The following is a 21,582-nucleotide window of genomic DNA, read 5'->3' on the forward strand; positions in this document are numbered from 1 at the left end:
CCCTTCAGAGGGAACCGAAGTAGCTGAGCAATCCACAGCTTCAGAGGGTGTTTTCAGACCTACTCAGTTAAGCATTAAACCCTCTGCCAAGTCTAAGCCTCCCTTAAACACAAAGAAACAAATACAGCATTCTCCAGGACAGGCCTCCATGCCTAAGAAACAAATGCTCAAAATGGCCGAAAACCTTATCACCCTGATCAGGCGGGTCCCATCCCCTCCTGATAAAAGGCCCAGACAGGATGCAGACTATGACTCATCCGACCAGGTGTCCATTTCTTCAGATTCATCCTCAAACCTAGGATAGTCTTTACCCCCTTATGAGGATTCTGATGCTGAGGAATCAATTTCATCAGCCTCTCCGCCTGAGGACTACTCCTTTGGGGAAACCTTACATACCATGAGGGAGCATTTCCATTGGGAAGGCCAGGATTACTCAGAATCCAAGAAAAGGCTCAGACTTCCTTTTATTACCTCAACACAGACCCCTTGCTATTCCGCCAGTGTTAGATATTGTGAATGATGTGTATACAGAATCCAGCTTAAATCCTGACTCCTTACCTCCAGCCCCTGTTAAACCTGACAGATATTACAGAGTCCCTGACTCACACAAATTTCTGTTTAAAAGCCCTGTTGCTGTCCCTGAAACTATTTCTCAGGGACCCAAATGGATTATGGCCTCATCAGCAAAAAACCCAGTTCCCTCTGACAGATTCCAGAGCTTTAGACAGATGGGGAAAGAAAGTATATACGTCTGCAACTTTAGCAATGAGAGCCTTTAATTACCAGTTTCACATGCTAAAATATCAGCAATTTTTGATGTCTCAGTTGAAACAAAAAATGCTTCCAGATTCAGATCCTCCTAATTTTAAAGAAATGCAGGATTTATTGCATGCAGCTGAACAAGTGGGAAAACATACTTTGCAATGTGGTTTTGATTCTTTAGAGGCCCCCTGTAGAGCAGCAGTTACAGGCTCTGTCATTAGAAGGCATGCTTGGTTAAAAGAACATATGTTACCAGATCATGTTAAAGCAAAATTATTGGATGCACCTTTGCAGCGGGATGTGTTATTTGGAGTTAAAGCAGAAGAGGTATTAAAGAAGATGGAGGATAAGGCAAAATCTATGCAAACGGTGAAGGATTTCTTAACAGGTTCAGCCTCCTCAATTTAGCAGAAATTGGCCAACTAAGAATTGGTCCTTTCCAGTTACAGACAGACCTCAAAGGGGCAGATACAGACATACAAGAGGTAGAGGTCAACCACAAGGTCCTTACAGGCCTCGACAATGGGGTGCACCAGGCCAGAAGGAAGGGGAAGACAGGCCCCAACCATATAAAAAGCAGCCTCAATGACTTCCCACTACAGCTGCCAAACAGCTCTCTCTTGGCAGCCCCCTTGGGAGGAAAACTGGCACTTTTCTATCACAATTGGCATTGGATCACCAAAGACAAATGGGTTCTCAACATTGTATCTCAAGGTTACAGGTTCCACTTTCACACTCTGCCAAGGTTAAAAGGAATGCCAAATCTGCCACCAAATCAATGGGCAGAGGCTCAAAAACAAATTACAGCACTCATGGACATGCGAGCTATTCAAAAGGTACCACCACAGGAGCAAGAACAAGGATTTTACTCAGGACTCTTTCTGGTTCCCAGAAAGGACAAAGCCTGGAGGCCCATTCTGGATCTTTCTTCTCTGCGACTTAAACCTTAGCACGGATATAAATAGGACGTGCTGGAGGGATAGATTTATCACTCAGAGACTCCCTATGCTGTGGAATAAAATCCGGTCCATGTGAGGCAGAGCACCTCGCTGGCTCTGTTCAAGAGAAATCTTGACCTGTGGATGGGAGATCGTAGGTTTACCCCGGGAATCATCTCTGTGTCACTGCTGGACAGAGGCACAACAAACTAATGGGCACAGTATTTTTTTCATATAAGGGGTGGCGTAAGCCACAAAAATTTGGGCTAGGCTTATAAATGCCTTAGGGTAGATAGCCTAGTATAAACCTATGAACCTATAAACACTTACCTGGATGTTCCGAAATTCAAAATATTGACACTACAGCAGCTTCTTCCCATGCTGGGCAAGAAAGCTTGGCTCGTGACCTTGGACCTCAAGGAGGCATACCTGCATGTCCCTATCAGACAAAACTGCAGAAGATACCTCAGATTCATAGCTGGTTCAATGCGCTGTCAATTCTCTGCACTGCCCTTTGGCTTATCTACTGCACCCAGGGTCTTCACAAAGTGCCTGGCACCAGTAATTGCATTTTGCAGACAGAAAGGTATTCAAATTTATCCGTACCTGGACGACTGCCTGATTCAAGCAGAGAGCAAGGACATTCTTCTAAAGCATCTGGCTTTCGTAAAAAAGTTATTAAGTTGCCTGGGGCACACAGTAAACGAAAAGAAATCAAAACTAGTGCCCTCACAAGAGATAATATTCCTGGGTGCCAGCTTGAACACAACGGCCCAGATGGCTTCTCACACCAGACAAGCAAAGACAATTGACTCAATACTTTCAATTGATGGCAATAAAGACCCAACTCCCTGCAAGAAAAAGTCTGCAGGCCTTGGGTTACATGGCATCTTGCATACTACTAATTCCATATGCCAGACTGCATATGAGGAAACTACAATGGTACCTAAAGAGTGTATGGTCTCAACACTGTCAAAGTTTGGAAACAGTTATACCACTAATTCATTGCCTTCAACAGGAGGTTTTGATGGTGGACTCAAGCTTGTCACTTCAACAAGGGATAACCTTTCACTCAACCCACAGCCAGGCAAACACTGACAACAGATGCATCGGATTACGCCTGGGGAGCATATAGCTTTCAAGGACCTGCTGCATCCAGGACAACTATTACTAAAGACAGACAACACCACAGTTATGTGGTACATAAACAAGCAAGAGGGCACACACTCCTACCCCCTCTGTAGACAAGCCATGACCTTGTGGAACACAGCTTTAGACTACCAAGTTCATCTGCAAGCACAATTCCTGCCAGGAGAGAAAAAACCGCTGGCAGATTACTTAAGCAGAAACATCATGGATCCCCACGAATGGGAATTGAATCCACAAATATTCAGAATGATAGCACAGAAATGGTGGAGCCCAGACATCAATCTCTTTGCATCCCCAATGAATTGCCAGTTACAGAAATTCTGCACAAGGAGTTACCATCCACAAGCATGGAAAGTGGATGCCCTCTCATTCAGCTGGAAAAAACCTACAAGTATACGCTTTCCCTCCTGTACCTCTCCTTCCAAAGGTACTCATAAAAGCCAGGCAGGAAGAGCCAAAGATGATCCTGATTGCACCAGACTGGCCACGCCAGCACTGGTACCCAATCTTAAAGAACTTAGCACAAGAACCACCCTGGATTTTGCCTCAAATCCCACATCTGCTGACTCAGCACAACAATCAGATACTTCACAGCCAGCTAAAGACCTTAAACCTAGCTGCATGGAAAATTCCTTAGTCAAGCAAGCAATGCTTCTCTCCAAAGCTGTTATGGATGTCATTCTGGAGGCCAGAAGGCCTAGTACCAGGAAAGCCTATTCGGATAAATGGAAGAGATTCTGTGCCTGGAACCAGGCTCACAGCCTTGACCCTCTTGTCCCAAACATTCCTCAGATACTACAATATTTAACTGAGATGCTGGGCAAGGGCCTCTCCTTTTCATCCATCAAGATCCACGCCTCTGCCATTTCTGCTCATTACAATACGGATCCACCAATTTTCTCTAATCCTTTGCTAAAACAGTACCTCAGAGGGGCTAAAAACATAAGACCGCCCCGTAGAGCACCTACTCCAACTTGGGACCTGAACTTTGTTTTGGAAAAATTAACTTTACCTCCTTTTGAGCCAGCTAACACTGCAGAAGTAAAATATATCTCTTGGAAAACTGCTCTGCTACTGGCAATAACATCAGTACGAAGAGTTTCAGAATTACAGGCACTAATGGCAGTGGAACCTTTCCTCATTTTCTACCAGGACAGGGTGTCTTTAAGAACTAACCCTACATTTATGCCAAAGGTGGTATCAGGTGTGGCTCTAAACCAAGTTATTCACTTGCCAACTTTTTATCCAAAACCACAGAATAAAGGGGAGAGATTACTGCATTCTTTGGACATTCACAGGCAGTTATACTTCTACTTGGACAAAACCAAAGCTTTCAGAAAATCTGAGCAATTGTTGGTAGCATATGCTGCAGGAGCACAGGGAAAAGCCATTTCAAAACAGACTATTTCAAAATGGATAGGACATTGTATACGTTTCTGCTATACACACCATGGGAAAACCTGTACCTAGCATTAGATCTCACTCCACCAGGGCAACAGCCACTTCAACTGCCTACCTTAGAGGAGTACCTACCAAGGATATTTTGGAAGAAGCAACATGGAGTTTTGTGCATACCTTCACCAAGCATTACCATTTGCCTTCATACTCCATATCCAGAGCTGGCTTCACCACTGCTGTGCTGCAGGGCCTTATAGACACCCCTAATGCCTTATAGAACCAGCCACCCTACCTCAGCCTTGGGATTCCACCCAAGTGTAATGACTGCAGCAGTGTAACACGATGAACATAGTACCGTTTTGTACCTACCATAAATGTAGATGTTCGAGTGTAAACACTGCTGCAGTCCAGGTTACCCTCCCTCCTTCCCTCTTACTTGTTGGTACGTACCTATGTCTTCTACCCTTCACTACCTATGGAGAGTATTTGCTGGTAACTGAAAGTTATTGTTTGCTTTTCTTATGTATACTTTACTAGCAGTTTGAATTGCCTACCTATTTGGGGGCACCTGACATCTGGGGCAAGAAAAACTGAAGAAAATGGCGTCGGCTGCATCTTATATACCCCTGATGTCCTTCATGGATGCATCTGCAGTCATAACAACTGGGTTGTCCTGTCGTCAGGCAGCCCTTCAGTCGGCCGGATTCCAAAGTCCGGGTCCGGCTTCGGCTGATGTCGCACTTCACCCGACGTCATCTCTGTTGGTCTTCGGGTATAAAAGCATCAGCCGACGCCATTTTCCTCAGTCTTTCTTGCTGCGTGGCGCCCGAAGCAGAAGCTGTTCGCAAGTGCCGGTCGGTCGGATCCAGAGATTACTTCTACCGAATACTACTTCGAAGACTTCTAAAGCTAAGTACCCGTTGGGGACTCTTTCTTGCCTCAGCCGATGTCAGAAAAGTTAATAATTGTTTAACCTGTGGGAAACAAATACCTCATAAAGATTTCCACTCTTATTGTCTGCCTTGTTTAGGCCCAGCCCACGACGTAGCAGCCTGTTCGCCTGTGCTTCTTTCAACCGACGAACGCTTAGGCGCCGGTCGGAGTTTGCAGAACAGTTTTTCGGTTCTGATTTTGCATACATTATGCCGCCGGATCCTCCGACTACCCAATCTGCCAAAAACGCAAAGATAAAGACCGACACTCGCGGTCCGCGGTTTCGGCCGAAACCATGGTTAAGCAAATCATGAGTGTCTCGGTTTCGCGAAACCGAGAAAACTGATCAAAGTACAGCTGAACCTATCTCTACAACTGAGGCCCCTGCTACCACTCTTGAATCGGCCTCAGAAATTTTATCCACTACGGTGGTTGCCACTGACTTATCAGACACCATTCCCTTGGATGTCTCTACCCCAGCACGTGGTGCTGCTAGGCCTCCAGCAGCCATGTCCATTAAGGCCTTCGCCAGGGCTAAAGCAGCCAAGACTACTAAGACAGTGCCTGTTAAACCCCCACAACCAGGCCCTCTTCTAGTTCTCAAATGCTTACTTTGGCAGAAGATTTAATTTCATTAATTAGAGGATCTCAATCTCACCCAGACAGGGCCTCTCAGCCCCAGAGAAGAGACCTAGGGCAGAGCCCCTGAGCCAGTGTCCTCTGATGATTCTGCTGACGAATCAGACATAACTGACCAGCCAGAGGCTCCTTTCTCCAATTTTGAAGATTCTGATGCTGAAGAATCCATTCCAGCTGCTTCCCCACCAGAAGAATTCTCCTTTGGGGAAACCTTACATGCCATGCGAGAGCAGTTCCAATGGCAGCAACAGGATTTTTCAGACTCCAGAAAAGACTTAGGACCTTTCTGCACCTCCCACAGCACAGGCCCTTAGCTATACCTCCTGTTCTCTCTGTGGTGGATGATGCTTTCAATGATGTCTGCTCCGCTCCAGATTCTTTACCCCCAGCCCCTGCCAAACCAGACAGATTTTACAGGGTGCCAGATACTCATCACCACCTTTACAAGGCCCCACTTGCAGACCCCGAAACTATATCCCAGGGTCCCAAGGCAGTAGCCGACCATAGCTAAAAACCCTATTCCTTCTGAAAGGGAAGCAAGGTCATTAGACAGATGGGGTAAAAAGGTCTACACTTCAGCTACTCTCTCAGCTAGAGCTTTAAACTGTCAGTTTCACATGATACAATACCAAGAGTTTTTGCTTGATCAATTAACTAAAAAACTAACCACTGATGAATCTCTTGATAAGAAATATGTATTAGAAATGGTAAATAACATACAACAGGTTAGCAACCATTCCTTAAAATGTGGCTATGATGCACTGGAGGCTTCATTTAGATCAGCCATGACTGGCACAGTGATAAGAAGGCATGCATGGCTAAAGGAGCAAGCTTTACCGGATCATGTTAAAGCTAAGTTGCTAGATGCTCCTATGGATAAGACAAGTTTGTTTGGTACACCTGCCCAGCAGGTTATGAAGAAAATGGAAGAAAAGGCAAAATCTGTTCAAACGGTTAAAGATTTCTTGCAGGTTCAACCCCAAGGTTTAGCAGGAACTGGCCTGCCAAAATTGGTCCTTTCCTGACTCCACAAAATTTCAAAGGGGCAGGAATAGACGCTCCAGAGGCAGAAACCAATCCAGAGGAGGTGCCTACAGAGGACGACAGTGGCAAGGTAACAACAGAGGCACAGACACAACCACTGCCACTACATCAGCACAACCACAGTGACTTAACCCTAAATCCGCCTACCAGGGAACAAATAGCAGCTCCTCTAGGCGGAAAGTTAACCTTATTTTCAAAGAACTGGCACTACATAACAAAAGACAAGTGGATTTTACAAACCATAGATCAAGGTTACGGTTTCACTTCCACACTTTACCAGTCAAAAGAGGAATGCCAAATCTACCTCCAAATCAAAAACAGAGGCACTACAACAGATAATGGAGTTAGCAAACATGAGAGCTGTGGAAAGAGTGCCAACAGCAGAGCAAGGAAAGGGTTCTGCTCCAGACTATTCCTAGTTCCAAGAAAGGAAAAAGTTGGAGACCAATTCTCGACCTGTCCACCTTAAATACATACATCATTGTCCCAAAATTCAAAATGCTGACCCTACAGCAACTTCTTCCCATGCTGGGCAAGGAGTCTTGGCTGGTAACTCTAGATCTCAAGGAGGCATACCTGCACGTCCCCATTCGACCAATCTGCAGAAGATACCTCAGATTTCTTGCAGGATCAGAGCACTATCAATTCTCAGCATTGCCCTTTGGCTTATCTACTGCCCAGAGTATTCACAAAATGCCTGGCATCAGTAATCGCCCATTGCAGACTACAGGGAATTCAAATTTACCCATGCCTGGACGACTGCCTGCTACAAGGGACAACAAAAGCAAGCTGACAACAGATTTACAAAGGGTCATTTACTTGCTACAAGCACTGGGATACACAGTCAATTTACAAAAGTCAAGGCTGATACCATCCCAAACAAGGACATTCTTGGGCTGAAGTGGACACAGTAAAACAAATGGCATTCCTGACAACAGAAAACAAAAGAACTCCCTCTTTACTTCTTGGCACTAACAAAACTGAACAAGTTAACAGCAAGAAAAGTACTGCAGGCCTTGGGCTTCATGGCATCATGCATAATCTTGGTCCCATTTGCCAGACTACATATGAGAAAACTACAGTGGTACCTAAAGAATTTATGGTCCCAACACAGACACAGCCTAGAAACAGAAATCCCACTAATTCCATGCTTAAAGCAGGAGTTCCTATGGTGGGCTCAGGCATGTCAGTCAAACCCAGGCCTACCCTTTCGCAGATGTCAAGCAAGCCAGACCATCACAACAGACGCTTCAGACCTAGGATGGGGGCCCACATGCTGGACAAATGCGTGCAAGGATTGTGGACACAGGATCAACTTCACCTGCACATCAACCTAAAAGAAATGCTGGCAGTAAAACTGGCAATCCAAAAGTTCAAACCATTTCTCCAAGAGGGCCAGTTGATGATAAGGACAGACAACACCACAGTCATGTGGTACATCAACAAACAGGGAGGCACTCATTCATACCCCTATGCAGAATGACTTTGGAGCTGTGGACCCTGGCACTCAGCTACAACATCCAGTTACAGGCAATATTTGTACCGGAAAAGAAAATACTCTAGCAGACATATTAAGCAGAACCACATCGGATGCCCACGAATGGAAGCTGCACCGGACATCTTCAAGACCATCTCAAAGAAATGGGGAATGCCTCAGATAGATCTATTCGCATCACCTCTCAATCACCAGCTCAAAAGTTCTGCACAAGGACATTCCACCCACTAGCATGGAAAGTGGATTCGCTCTCCTTCAGCTGGAAAGGCCTAACAGCATATGCATTCCCACCTCTTCCCTTGATACACAAAGTACTACTAAAAATCAAGGAAGAACGTCCAAGGATAATCCTGATAGCTCCAAACTGGCCAAGACAACACTGGTACCCACTGCTGAGGAGCATGTCTCGAACAATATGTGGCCAATACCCCTGATGCCTTTGATGTTAACTCAGAACAACTACAGCATCATACATCCAAACCTAAAAACGTTGCAACTGACTGCATGGAACATCACATAGCAGCAGCTAATCCAGAACTTTCCCAAAGAGTTAAAGACATTATTCTTGAAGCACGCAGACCTTCAACAAGAAGGAACTATGCTGGAAAATGGAAAAGGTTTGTCATTTGGAGTACGGAAAGAGGAAAAGATGTGTCAAACATAGATATGCCTAACATTCTGGAGTATCTGGCGAACTTCTTCATTCAGGCCTGTCCTACTCCTCCATCAAGATACATGCATCAGCTATTTCAGCAGAATACAGCTTTGATCCACCTGTTTTTCGCACCCTTTGCTCAGGCAGTTCCTCAGAGGAATCAAGAATGTAAAACCTCCAAGGAAACCACCATTACCAGCTTGGGACTTAAACTTTGTGCTAGAAAAGTTGACACTATCACCCTTTGAACCAGCAGCAACAGCAGACCTACAACACCTGTCATGGAAAACTGCTTTCCTACTGGCAATTACTTCAGCAAGGAGGGTTTCAGAACTACAGGCCTTAATGGCAGTGCAACCATTCCTAATCTTCCACCAAGATAGAGTGTCCATGAGGACTAATCCTACATTTATGCCTAAGGTGGTATCCAGAGTGTCTTTAAACCAGGCGATCCACCTACCTACCTTCTTTCCCAACCCACAAAACAGAGGGGAAGAATACTGCATACCTTGGATGTACATAGACAGCTACGCTACTACTTGGACAGAACAAAAATAGCAGAAAGACTGACCAACTTTTGTAGCCTATGCAACAGGAAGGGAAGGAAAAGCTATTTCCAAACAGACAATCTCCAAATGGATAGGAAATTGCATACGATTCTGTTACTCCTTCCATGGAAAACCAATTCCACAGAACATAAGACCTCATTCTACAAGGGCAACAGCCACTACCACAGCCTTCTTACGAGGAGTGGCAACCAAAGACATTATTGAGGCGGCTACTTGGACCTCCGTGCATACATTTGCCAAGCATTATAATTTGCCTCTATATTCCAGATCCCGAGCAGGGTTTGCCACTGCTGTACTGCAAGGGATCCTAAACACACCATAATCTACTTTTATCCTCCTCCCCTAGTTGGCTATGGTATTCTACCCAGTTGTTATGACTGCAGATGCATCCATGAAGGACATAGTACAGTTTTGTACCTACCATAAATGTAGATGTCCGAACTGGATAGCATCTGCAGTCAGGATTACCCTCCCTCCTCCCCTCTGTGGTACTCCTAGGGTGTTTACCCTCCTAATAGCTAGCTGGTGGGGGGGAGTCTTTTATGGTGTATTTGTTTGTATATATGTACATACATGCTTATTTTTGTGTTTACCTCTATCTTTTGGAAACATTGGCATCTATCCAAATTTTAGCCTTCAAGAGGGCTACTGGCATCTGGGGCAAGAAACACTGAGGAAAATGGCGTCGGCTGATGCTTTTATACCCGAAGACCAACAGAGATGACGTCGGGTGAAGTGCGACATCAGCCGAAGCCGGACCTGGACTTTGGAATCCGGCCGACTGAAGGGCTGCCTGACGACAGGACAACCCAGTTGTTATGACTGCAGATGCTATCCAGTTCGGACATCTACATTTATGGTAGGTACAAAACTGTACTTTGCACTGACGTCAGGGAGGAGGCGACAGCAACCGACGCTGGACCAAGACTTTAGAACTCAGGCCGACTGGGGAACCGCCTAACAGCAGGATAACCCAAGTGTAATGACTGTAGCAGTGTTTACACTCGAACATCTACATTTATGGTAGGTACAAAACTGTACTTTTTCACAAGATGCTTGGCCTCACTGGTATACATACTTGAGAATCAAAGTGATCTGTCTGCCCTTTCTTTGACTTATCCAAGCTACATTCTAGCAGGAAGTGGACAAGTCCTTGACACTGAAAAAGTCCAACATTGTCACCCTAAATTTTTCTTTAGGTGTAGTGAAATCCTGCCTTGAAATAAAAAAGGCTCAAGAAAAGTCTTCCTGTGACGCATTTGGACACTGACAGGGTCAGTAGTTCCTGTTCCTGAAACGGACACTGAGGTCAGTGTCTCTTTTCTCAGATCTGGTCACCCAGTGAAATTCTAAGAGCTCTGACCCAGACACCCACATCCCTTCTCATAATGCCTCTAGCCGGGTTACACATGAGGAAGAGCCAACGGTACCAGAGGAGTGTTAGGCACCAGCACTGGATCTCATTCACCTAGACCATAACAAATAAAGCTTCTGAAGTAGACTACAGGAATGGACATCAAACAGGGCAACCCACTGACCATTTTGTTTGGGAAACCGGTCCTAATTAAAGGTGCCTTGGTCCTGTCATGAAGGGGCGGTGCACTTTGCATGCCTCATGGTGAATGAAAGCATGAACATTGCCATGCAAAACAGGTGCACAAGCACAAAAGAAATGATGGGTCTTCCTGCTTTTTGTCCTGAAAGCATTTAGAAATGAGCTCAGACCATACTTGCTGACGGTAGTAACAAAAAAAAGCCACAGTGATATGGAATGTGAAAAAAACAGGGAAGCATGTCTTGTCACTTGCAGGCTAACCATAATACTGTGGGACGCAGCATTCTAGGCAGAGCTGTTTATACAGGCCACATCTTTATTACTTAGCCTTTAAAATGTTTTCAAACAATGTAAGCCATCCCTGGATCAACAATTGTGAGTAAAAGTTAGGCCATGAAGTCTCTTGGGACATGTCTACATGATTGAGTCTTCTACTGGCAGACTTCTTCATCTCAGAAGAAAACTACCAACTGGTTATTCTTAAAAAGTTATTGTAGATCATATGTATTTTGTCGTCTTTTGCATTCATGGCTACTTTCAACTTAAATGCACTTTTTGTTTCGCATTTATTCTTGCAGCTGTTCCACCTTCACACTCCTGAAGATCCTTTCTACTACCTTTGTCCATTGTCTTGATATTTCTTTCACTTTTTTTTTTCCCTTCAGGAGACGTGCAAATTCCAGTATTGTCTTTATTTGGGTCTTCTTTCCTTATATTATCTTTACAAAAAAAACTATTTCATTCATATAGCTGTGATCAGGGACTTCTAGGTATTATTCACTGTTTGCTGTAGGCTGCCATACTAGATAATGATCAGTAACCCTTCCTGTCAATGAGGCCTTTAAGAATGGCTTTCTGGCAGGTATAATAAAGCGAGTCTGTAGGCCTCTAGACCCTCATCCCCCACATATCCTGCAAAAAATGGTACTACAGAGTCCATCAGATGTTTCAGTGCCTCTGCAAGAACCCAGTTGGAGACCCCACGGTAATTTCCCTGGATGCAACAAAAGGTGTTAAGCTGATTCATGTCAGTTGTGCCCTACCTAATGACAGGGAGAGAGCAGAGCTCTGGACAGATTTGGAAGGTGTGTTTATATTAGTTATCCTGGTTTTCAGGGCTAGCCCATTAATGGATCTTTTTTTTTTTTTTTTTTTTTTTTTTTGCCACAGCTTGGTCCAGTGGCCTACCCTGGAAGACGGCATAAAATACATTGTAGAGAAACATTTTTAGATTACAATAGTATCTTGTTCACTTGCATTAGCTTCATATCTGTTTTACCTTGTTAGCTCTTTTATACATATTGTTTGTAGTGTATCATTTTTATCCCCCATAGAACAGCAGTGTTTGCAGCTGCTGAGTCTACATTTCATAAGTAGACATCTTTGGTTAGTGCAGTGTGCAGAAGTGTAATATAACTGACTGTACTGTATCATAATGGTGCATGCATGTAGTATCACACTATAATATTTTATAGTGTCACACTATATTATTTGTGTATTTTTAGCACTGTGATCATGACAGGATTTCAAGACCTCAGATTTATTTATATTTTTCTTTGCAGGTTCACATGATTCCAAGATGAGACTGTGGAAGTGTGGTGAAGGATTCCGAAGTTTAGAACCACTCTTTGAAATTCCCTTGGTAAGTTGTACAAATATGTCATTGCTTGCTACAGTTTTTAAAGTGTTTTGCCCTTGCATCGATAGCAGGGAACCTGTGCTGATCTTTTCTAGTGGGCATTTGATCTATTCCTTCCTCTTTCCTTTTTTTTTTTGGGTTGAACAAAGTAGATAATTCTTCATGACTGTTTTTGTGTGGGAAGCAACTTTTCTCATTTTTTGTGAGTTTATATGAAGCAAGAATATACACATCATAAGTGTTTAATGACTGATGTCAAAATAATAACTGTTAGTTTTTGAGTGTTCACTACATTATAGATGTGATGTCATATGAAAGAACTGCAGAAGTTGTAAAAAAAGAAGATGTTATGTTGCCTGATTTGGTGGTGTTATTTGTGTGTGATTGGGTTGTATTGAGTTTGTTTTTCCCCTTTCGCCAGGGGGGCCTTTTCGGTCAAACTATAACTGAACTTTTAGTGTTTTAGGTTTTCCGGTTTTTACATCCCTAGGTTGTGTTTTTACACTGTTCTGTAAGTGTCGGTTTTGTCATTACCATTTCTACAGTTTTCAAATTTCCGTCAGAAATGTTTAACATATCATGTCTCAAGCCCCTAGGCCGGGGGCTAAAAATGTACTAAATGTGCTTAAGATGTGTGTTACTGATGACCATCTACTTTGTGTTTATTGTTTAGGGGCAAAGCCTTGCAGAGGTCATGCCAAGTACGCTTTTCCTTTTCTAGGGTCTCTCAGGGAGAGGAAAATAAAGATGTCTCCTTTGCGCGAGAGATGAGGGAACCTCAAACCCCCTCTGCCCCCCTCTGCGGGTGCTCCCAGTGCTCCTCAGCTCCTCAAGGAGGCTCAGCCCCTCGCCTCCTCTCTCCATCTCCGCCCCTTGACTCTGGATTGGATTTAGGATTTGGTTTGAACCGAGGAATACCGGGATGCTGCTGGAAGTCCTTCGTCGAACAAATTCTTATCTACTCCCCTCAGGGAGTTCCTTACTAAAAGCGTGGCTGTAGAGACCATGGTGGTGGCATCTCTGCTACACAGCAGGTGGCAGAGAGGTTTCAGCGTCCATCCATCCCTCCTAATAAGGAGTCTAGGAGTATGGATAGGTGCGGGCAGGTTCTAGCTCAATGTCTGTCTGGGTACTTTAGTTCCTCTCCTGGCAAGGTTACATGGGATTTCTTCAGTGCTCTTATCAAACTCAATGGTCCTTTCAAGATCTTCCTGTCCCAGTTTGGTTTTGAAATCTTAACATCCCTATAATCAGGGGATCTTCTGTCTCAACTATTAAAGTTCAACTAGCTGCTACAAATCTGGGGACTGATGGTGCATCATGGGATCCTGTAGTATAGTAGGTCAGCCAATAAGAGACTTAAAGCTGGCTTAATAATAAGCGGTAGTTTAGGAGAGGGATCAGCTCGAACACATCATTCCAATTCAGAATAGATGATGGATCCCAAACATCTGAAGTTATGGTGAGTACATAACTAAAAGTTATGTACTCGCCATAACGTTCCATGTTTGTTGTCCATAATTTCGCCTACATTCTTGATGTTTGGGTCCGGAACCGAGCATCTGTTCCAACTCTGCTGCATACTAAAGCTCGAGTCCTTTCACTGGCTCGAGGCTGTACCCAATCCCATGATGCCTAGCGACAGTTACCCAGATCTCGTGTGCAAAATACCCATCACTAGACTATCTAACCCACTGTGGTACACAATAATCCTCTGAGCATGTCTCATGAGGCACGAAGGGAATCAGAGATTTTATGACCAGTTCCAAAAATTTCCTCTCGATCCTCCAGGAAAGGGGAAAGAGGGTGGGATGCAAGAACGAAGGTGAGATTATGGACAACAAACATGGAACGTTAACTTCTTTGTTATGTTTTCATATCTCACCATCATTTTTGATGTTTCGGGCAGCGTCTCCAGCACCTTCTTTCTCAGGTGGCTCAAGGGAATAAACTCTTCAGAACAGTTAAACCAAAAGAAGCCCTGTTGCGGGAGGCCACATCTACTTTGCAATGAGTGATAAGGTATGAGGGTTAACCCATGTGGCTGCAGCACAAATTGAATAGAGGGGTAGTCTGGCTTGAAAGGCAGTAGAAGTCAACATAGCTCTAGTTGAATGGCCCCAAATTTTTCCTGGCAATTGCTTATACCGAGAACTATATGCATAAGTAATAGTATCTGTAATCCATTTGGATAAAGTGACTTTTGAAACTGAAGTTCCTTTTCTATCTTCCGAGAATGAGACAAATACTTGGTCCATTTTTCTAAACTGCTTTGTCCTGTTTAAGTAGAAGCATAACTGCCTATGGACATCCAGTTGGTGAAGCTTATACTCTGTCTTGTTGCCATAGTTGGGGAAAAAGACAGGTAGTTCAGTAGACTGATTTAAACTGGACTCAGAACAGAGTTTGGGCAGAAAGGAAGGGTTAGTTCTAAGAGAGAGACTGTCTTGTGGAAGATCAAATAGGGAGGACAGATAGAGCTTGCATTTCTGAAACTCTCCTAGCCGAAGGAATGGCTGTTAAAAAGATTGTCTTCCAAGTTAAGAACTTTAGTGGGCAAGAGGCAGCTGGCTCGAAAGGGGGGATAGTTAAAGCAGTCCGTACCAAATTTAGATCCCATGGAGGTGGTGTTGTTCTTATTGGAGGTCTTAAGAGGAATGTACCTCTCAAAAAGGCTTTGCATAGTCTGAGACATTATATTGGATCCCATGTCTCCTATGTGGTAATTAGATATGGCAGCTAGTTGTACTCGTATAGTGGTTGCAGCTGCTCCTTGACTAAAGGTTTCTGCTAAAAATTCCAGAATTGTAGTTATAAGTGCTGTAAAGAGATCAATATTATTTTTGTCAGCCCAACAAGAAAACCTTTTCCATTTGCTAGCATAAAATTTCCTAGTAGTAGTCTTGTGCGATGAAATTAGGATGTGATGCACTGCTGGGGACATGTCTGGAAGCCTGGCTAAGATGAGAAGTGTAGAAACCAAGCTGTCAGCTTGAGGGTTTGAATGGAGGGATGGAGCTTTCCTGATTGAGTCAGAAGATCTGGTACTGGGTCCAGGATCCAAGGCTCCTCCTGGAAATGGGGCCATAGGAGGGGGAACCACATATGACAAGGCCTGTATGGAGCGATGAGAATTAGCCTGCAACTCAGTGATTTGGCTTTCTGAAGAACTTTGGGTATTAGTGAAAATGGGGGAAATGCATAAAGTCCCAGGGGCCAATCGTGAACAAGTGCATCCCTGGGTGACTCCCCCGGAGGGGGAATTAGCGCAAGATAGCTGCTCCATTTGGCGTTCTTGGAAGTGGCAAAGAGGTCGCAGCAAGGCTGGCCCCACTTGCGAAAAATTTGGTTCGCAATTTACTGTTTTAGGTACTACTCATGAGGCATAAGAATTGACCTGCTTAATTTGTCTGCTATCACTTTAGATTTCCCCGGAATGTGTGTTGCGATCAGAAAACGTTGAGAAGATGTTGCCCAATGCCATAGTCTTTGAGCCTCTTGACAGAGGGGGTAAGATTTGGCTCCTCCATTTTTGTTGATATACCACACGATGGACATATTGTCTGTCTGAATTGCAATCGTCCTTGGCGGAAGAGAAGTCTGGGATGCCTGCAACACCAGAAGCATCACTCTCATCTCCAAGATGTTGATATGCAAGTGGTATTCGTGTTCCTGCCAAGTTCCTTGGACAGTCTGTCCCAGATAATGCCCCCCCCCCCAATCTGGGAGGCGTCCATGGTCACTGTAGCTATGGTTTTGGGAAGAACAAACTTGTTCTTCATGTTTCACTGTTGCAGTCATCACCTGTGGGTTATCCCTGCTGTGGTAGCCCTCGCCCAGCCCGAATACCAGAGTCAGTGTTCTTGTGCACCGGCTGCCATTGCCTGTAGTCTGACGTCAGGTCGTCAGTGCTATAAAGCAAGGCAGCTGACATTACACCAGTCTTTCTTGCTGTGGAGCCCGTACCAGAAGCGGTTCGCACGAGTGCCGGTCGATCGCTACCAGAAGTTGAATTTCAGCATTAAACATCTAAAGCTAAGTACCCCATTGGGGACCCGTTTTTTTGCTCTAACCGATGTCCGAAAAGTTAGCAATTGTCTCACCTGTGGAAAGCAGATCCCACACTGAGACTTTCATTCTTACTGCATCACTTGTTTAGGCCCAGACCACGACGTCCCTCGTTGCCGGTTCTGTGCACTCTTTAATGCGAGAATCATTCACAATAGAGCTCTTTTTGTAGACAATTATTTTTGTGTTCCGTCTTCGAATTCTGATATGCCGTCTGTCAGCCAACAGTCTGTTCTCCGGAATTCAGTGAGATGCTTTTGCAGCCTCTGATGCCTGACACGCTTTCTACGCAGGCCTCTGAGACATTTTTGGAGTCCAGTATGCCGCAGAAATCCACTTTGTCTTTCGAGCCTTTGGCGGTCTCTACCTCTGTTTGGTCCGGAGCCGCGACGCAGGCACCTACTTCCGAGGAGGCCTTTCGCACTACCAATTCTTGATAAAAAACAAAGTCTTCGCATCCGACTACCGCTTCTCAGAGACCGACGGATTCTCTCAGACCTAGAAGCCAGGCCACTCCTAGGAAATCTGCTTCTAGCCACCATCTTGCTACTGCTCCGCCACCCCAAGCTCTAATGCTTAAAATGGTGGAGGGTCTCATCTGGCTTATCAGAGGTACTCGGGCCCCCACTCCAAAAAGGAAAAGACATCCTTCTCTAGAAATTATGACCGACCCAAGAGTCTGACGACCTGACTGACTACAGGCAATGGCAGCCAGCACACAAAAACATTGACTCTGGTATTCGGGCCGGCAAAGGGCTACCACAGCAGGGATAACCCACAGGTGATGACTGCAACAGTGAATATACTTGAACATCTACATTTGTGGTTTACAACTGTACTTTCTGCCTATGGTTACCTGCATGGACTGAAGCCACCATCGAAGATCCTTCTTGCAGGTGTCCATAATGAGTTTCTTGTGTGACATGAACAACTCCTGCATGGACCATTGAGCAGAGTAGCCACTGTAACACACACGTGTAGATGTGCCAGAGGGACTAATGCTATTACAGCTGCCATTGAACCCCGTACGTTGAGAACAAACTTTGCCTGTACTTTCTTCTTCGTGAGCAAGATAAATACTTGATGGAGCAATGTTAGTACCTTTGCACGAGGCAGTTTTGCTACCATGTCTCTTGTGTTTAAGTCTGTTCCTATGAAGGTAAAATGCTGTGAAGGCAACAAGGCAGATTTTTCGAAATTTATGGTAATGCCTAGCTCTGAACAGAGATGAATGGTAGTGTCATTTGCCTTGGTCAGTAGATGCTCGGTGGTGGTGGTTAGGAGCCAGTCGTCCTAAGTATGGAAACACCCGGAATCCTAGATCCCTCAGGTTTGATGTGACTACTGCCATGCATTTGGTAAACACTCTGGGGGCTGTAGTGAGACCAAAGGGCAGAGTTGTGAACTGGTAATGACTGGCTCCCAGGTGGAAGCGTAGATATCTCCTGGATCGCCTGTTCATCTTTGTGATAGTACGCATCCTGGAGATCTGTTGAGCACATCCAATTGTCTGTTGAGCACATCCAATTGTCTTGTCCCAGAAAAGGGAGTATAGACTGCAGTGTTACCATTCAGAACTTTGCTTTCTTTACGGACTTTAGTTTGCTGAGATCCAAACTTGGTCTCCAGTCCCCTGTATTTTTTGGAACTAAAAAGAACCCGGAGTAAATTCCAGATCCAGCTTGGTCTGCGAGGACTTCTTGGATGACTCTTTTTTTCTAGCAACCTTTGAATTTAGAACCTAGTTTAAACAATGTAGTCAGTGTTAAACCTGTGCTTGTTAAAATGCAACAGCAAAATTTGTAATGTATACCTTTAAAGATGTAACAACCTTTGAATTTCTAGGGTTGCTTGACCCCCTTGACTGGATGGTATGTGTGGGATGGATCTTGATGGAGGGGGTGAAAAAGAAAGGAATGTTGTAGTCCCTAGATATGATCGACCGTACCCATTTTTCTTGAGTGATATTCAGCCAGGCTTTTGGGTACAGTGATTATGCCCCTGACTGCCTCCAGAGGTGGACAGGCGGGGCCCCCTTTCAGGAGCGCTGGAAGGGCCTGCCAGAGAACGTATCTGTCTCCCTGATTCTGCAGACCCCCCCCCCCCCCGCCGCGAGTGCGGCATCTTCCATTATTTCCCCTCTCTGTCCCTGGAGGAAAAGTCCCTGAGGGAAAATTCACCATGTGCATCTGGCGAAGCTCTTTGGGATTTCCAGAACCACATTTTTCCACCCTTCTGACCTTTGGGATAAGGTCTGGTAGGGACGGAGAAACGTACTCCCACGGCAGGCAGAGTTTTGCCTTCTTGTTCGCATCTGGTAAGAGTCTTTTACTTTTGGCCCAAACAAGGATGAGCCATCAGAAGGGGCGTTGATAAAGGAAGACCTGAAGGGTTCAGAAAACTCACAAAGACGCAATCCAGGAATGTCTCCTCAGAGCTATTCATATGCCTCCTGCCCTTCTTGCTTCATCGACCTGCATAGGAAATGAGGTGCATGGAAGAGTTTACTACAGAGTTTAAGGTCACAAGCTGAGAGTTTACCTTGTCAGGCACCCCCGCAACTGTAGTACCCGAGGGTGGAGCAGTCTTGGGTGGGGGGGCACACTCCTCTTCACCTCTAAGGCACCAAGATCCCAGCCCGAGACCGCCTCCGATTCCAAGGAACCCAGAGATCTCCCCCACGCCAAGGAGGATGGTTCCGAGGCCGATGTGGGTGCCAAACTCACCTGCGCCAAAGCCCCGTGGGGAAAAGTCTTATTCGACTCTCCTCCCTGGAACTGATGAGGGACTGTGTGCTCTCAGATCCCTCGATAAAAGACAACATCGAAGAGATCGGAGCGGAAGTTGGGACCGAGAATCTGGCAGTGGTTGTCAGACCCGACAGTTCCACCACAAGAACATTCAGGCAGTCTGGCTCTGAACTTAGAGGAGGAACAGAAGATAAGGTAGATATGGCTGTTGGCTCCACTTCTGTGTGGGCTGGGCTCGAAAGAATTTTTGCTAAGGCTGGTGTTCAAAGCAATCTCTTAACCACCTGCTCCACATCATCATCTGAGAGACTCCTGGAAGATTGAGAAGAAAGGGAGGATCTATGGCTACCGGCCACCGATTGCACAAGGAGTGACTGTGGTACCAAATGGATCGGCTGCAAGGTCGATGACCGGCTTATCTTTTGGTTCTGATAATGCTGGTGGAGCTGATGGAGATTTTGACTTCTCGAGTCTGACAACCTTCGGATCCGAAGCAAAACGTTTCTCAGGCTTCTTAGCTCAGAAACTGGAGCCAAAGAAGCAGATTTTATAGTGAATTTTTCAGAGGAGGATTTTGAGGACTGATTCCCTTCGATGTCCACCTCAAAAGGACCCTTCAATAGGCCTCTGACAACTAGTTTATTCCTGCAGGACCCTGTAGCTGAAACCATGGCAGATAGAACAGGGATCCTGCAGGTGAACGGTGCGTAAGCAGTAAACACAACTTGTGTGCCCATCTGTTAGTGACCTCTTTTGTGTGCCCAAATCACACTTCTTAAACCCAGATTGCTTAACGTTTTTAAACATATTGAAAGATTTGTCCACAATAATAGCCAAGCACTACAAGAAAAAACAGTACTCTAATCCAAGGTACAACCTATGATAGTACAGTAAGGTACAGACAGTACAAATGTTAGAAACAAAAACCAAGATTTTTTTTTATTTTTTATTTTTATTTATATAGAGGGAAAGAAGAGCTAGAGGAGAGATCTCTAACTTAAACAACGATCTCTTGCCAGAGGAGACGTCTCTAAATTAAACAGTGAAACCTCAGAAAGGGATATAAAAAAGGGGAGGGAGCCCTCTAAGTAAAACGGGCTAAAATAAAAGTACAAAAAAACAAATACTCTAAAACGGATTTGTTAAGAACCAAGTGAAAGCCGAGGATCGGGTAAAAGGAGGCCTCCAACAATGACTGCCTACACAAGCAACACTAAAACCAGAGAGAAACCAACAGTAAAGATTTAAACTGGTCAAAGTAGACTAAACTGCCTTCAAGTAGCGAAAAATAAGACTTTTCCCCAAAAAAGTTATAGACACACTAAACTAATCACACAAACCAAATACTAGCCTGAGCCAGCGAAAAGCAATCCCAAAGCGGCAAACGAGATCTGGGTAACTGTCACTAGGCATTATGGGATAGGGTATAGCCTTGAGCCAATGAAAGCTCTCGAGCTTTAGTATGCGGCCAAGTCGGAACAGATGCTCTGTTCTGGACCCAAGCGTCAAGAATTAAGGCGAGACAGGACAACATAACATCAGTTGTTACAGTAGCTATTGAGTGATGTAGTGTGGTGTGTGCACTGGATAATCAGACTCATCAAAAACTCACTCTGCATCTGATGCTATATGTAATTGGTTCAAAATTCTTTCTTTTTTTTTTTTTTTTTGTTAGCTGCTTCTGATTTTGAAGGTAACTTATTTTAGCTTTTGTGACAGTTTAAAGAAATCATTTAGTATACATTACCTCTGCTGCTCATTTGTTGTAGGCTAGGATACAGCAGATAGAACCAAAATTAATTGGACGTACAATATTGTATTAATTGGTAGAATATGTAAAAAAAATGAATTGAGCATGCAGTATTGTTTTTAGGGTTTAGAGGTGTTGACAAAGATTTGCAGAATAAAGGGAATCTCATAGAACAAGATGAGGAACAACATCAAAATGCTAAAGGGAATATAAGGGGAGTATTTGGACAGCAAATATG

At 44.6% G+C, this 21,582-nt stretch overlaps 1 protein-coding gene across 1 annotated transcript in view; it reads left to right on the forward strand.

Moving 5' to 3' along the window:
* Positions 1-21,582, forward strand: part of RRP9 (ribosomal RNA processing 9, U3 small nucleolar RNA binding protein) — a gene marked incomplete in the record, with an annotated part of 550,676 nt that overhangs the window by 447,619 nt on the left and 81,475 nt on the right. Inside the window, 1 exon segment of the mRNA XM_044077476.1 lies at positions 12,700-12,779. Within this exon segment, the coding sequence (XP_043933411.1) occupies positions 12,700-12,779 (80 nt within the window).

The sequence above is a fragment of the Protopterus annectens genome, chromosome 7.part0 (assembly GCF_019279795.1).
Source record: "Protopterus annectens isolate FY-2018-M chromosome 7.part0, PAN1.0, whole genome shotgun sequence".
NCBI classification, from domain to species: domain Eukaryota; kingdom Metazoa; phylum Chordata; order Ceratodontiformes; family Protopteridae; genus Protopterus; species Protopterus annectens.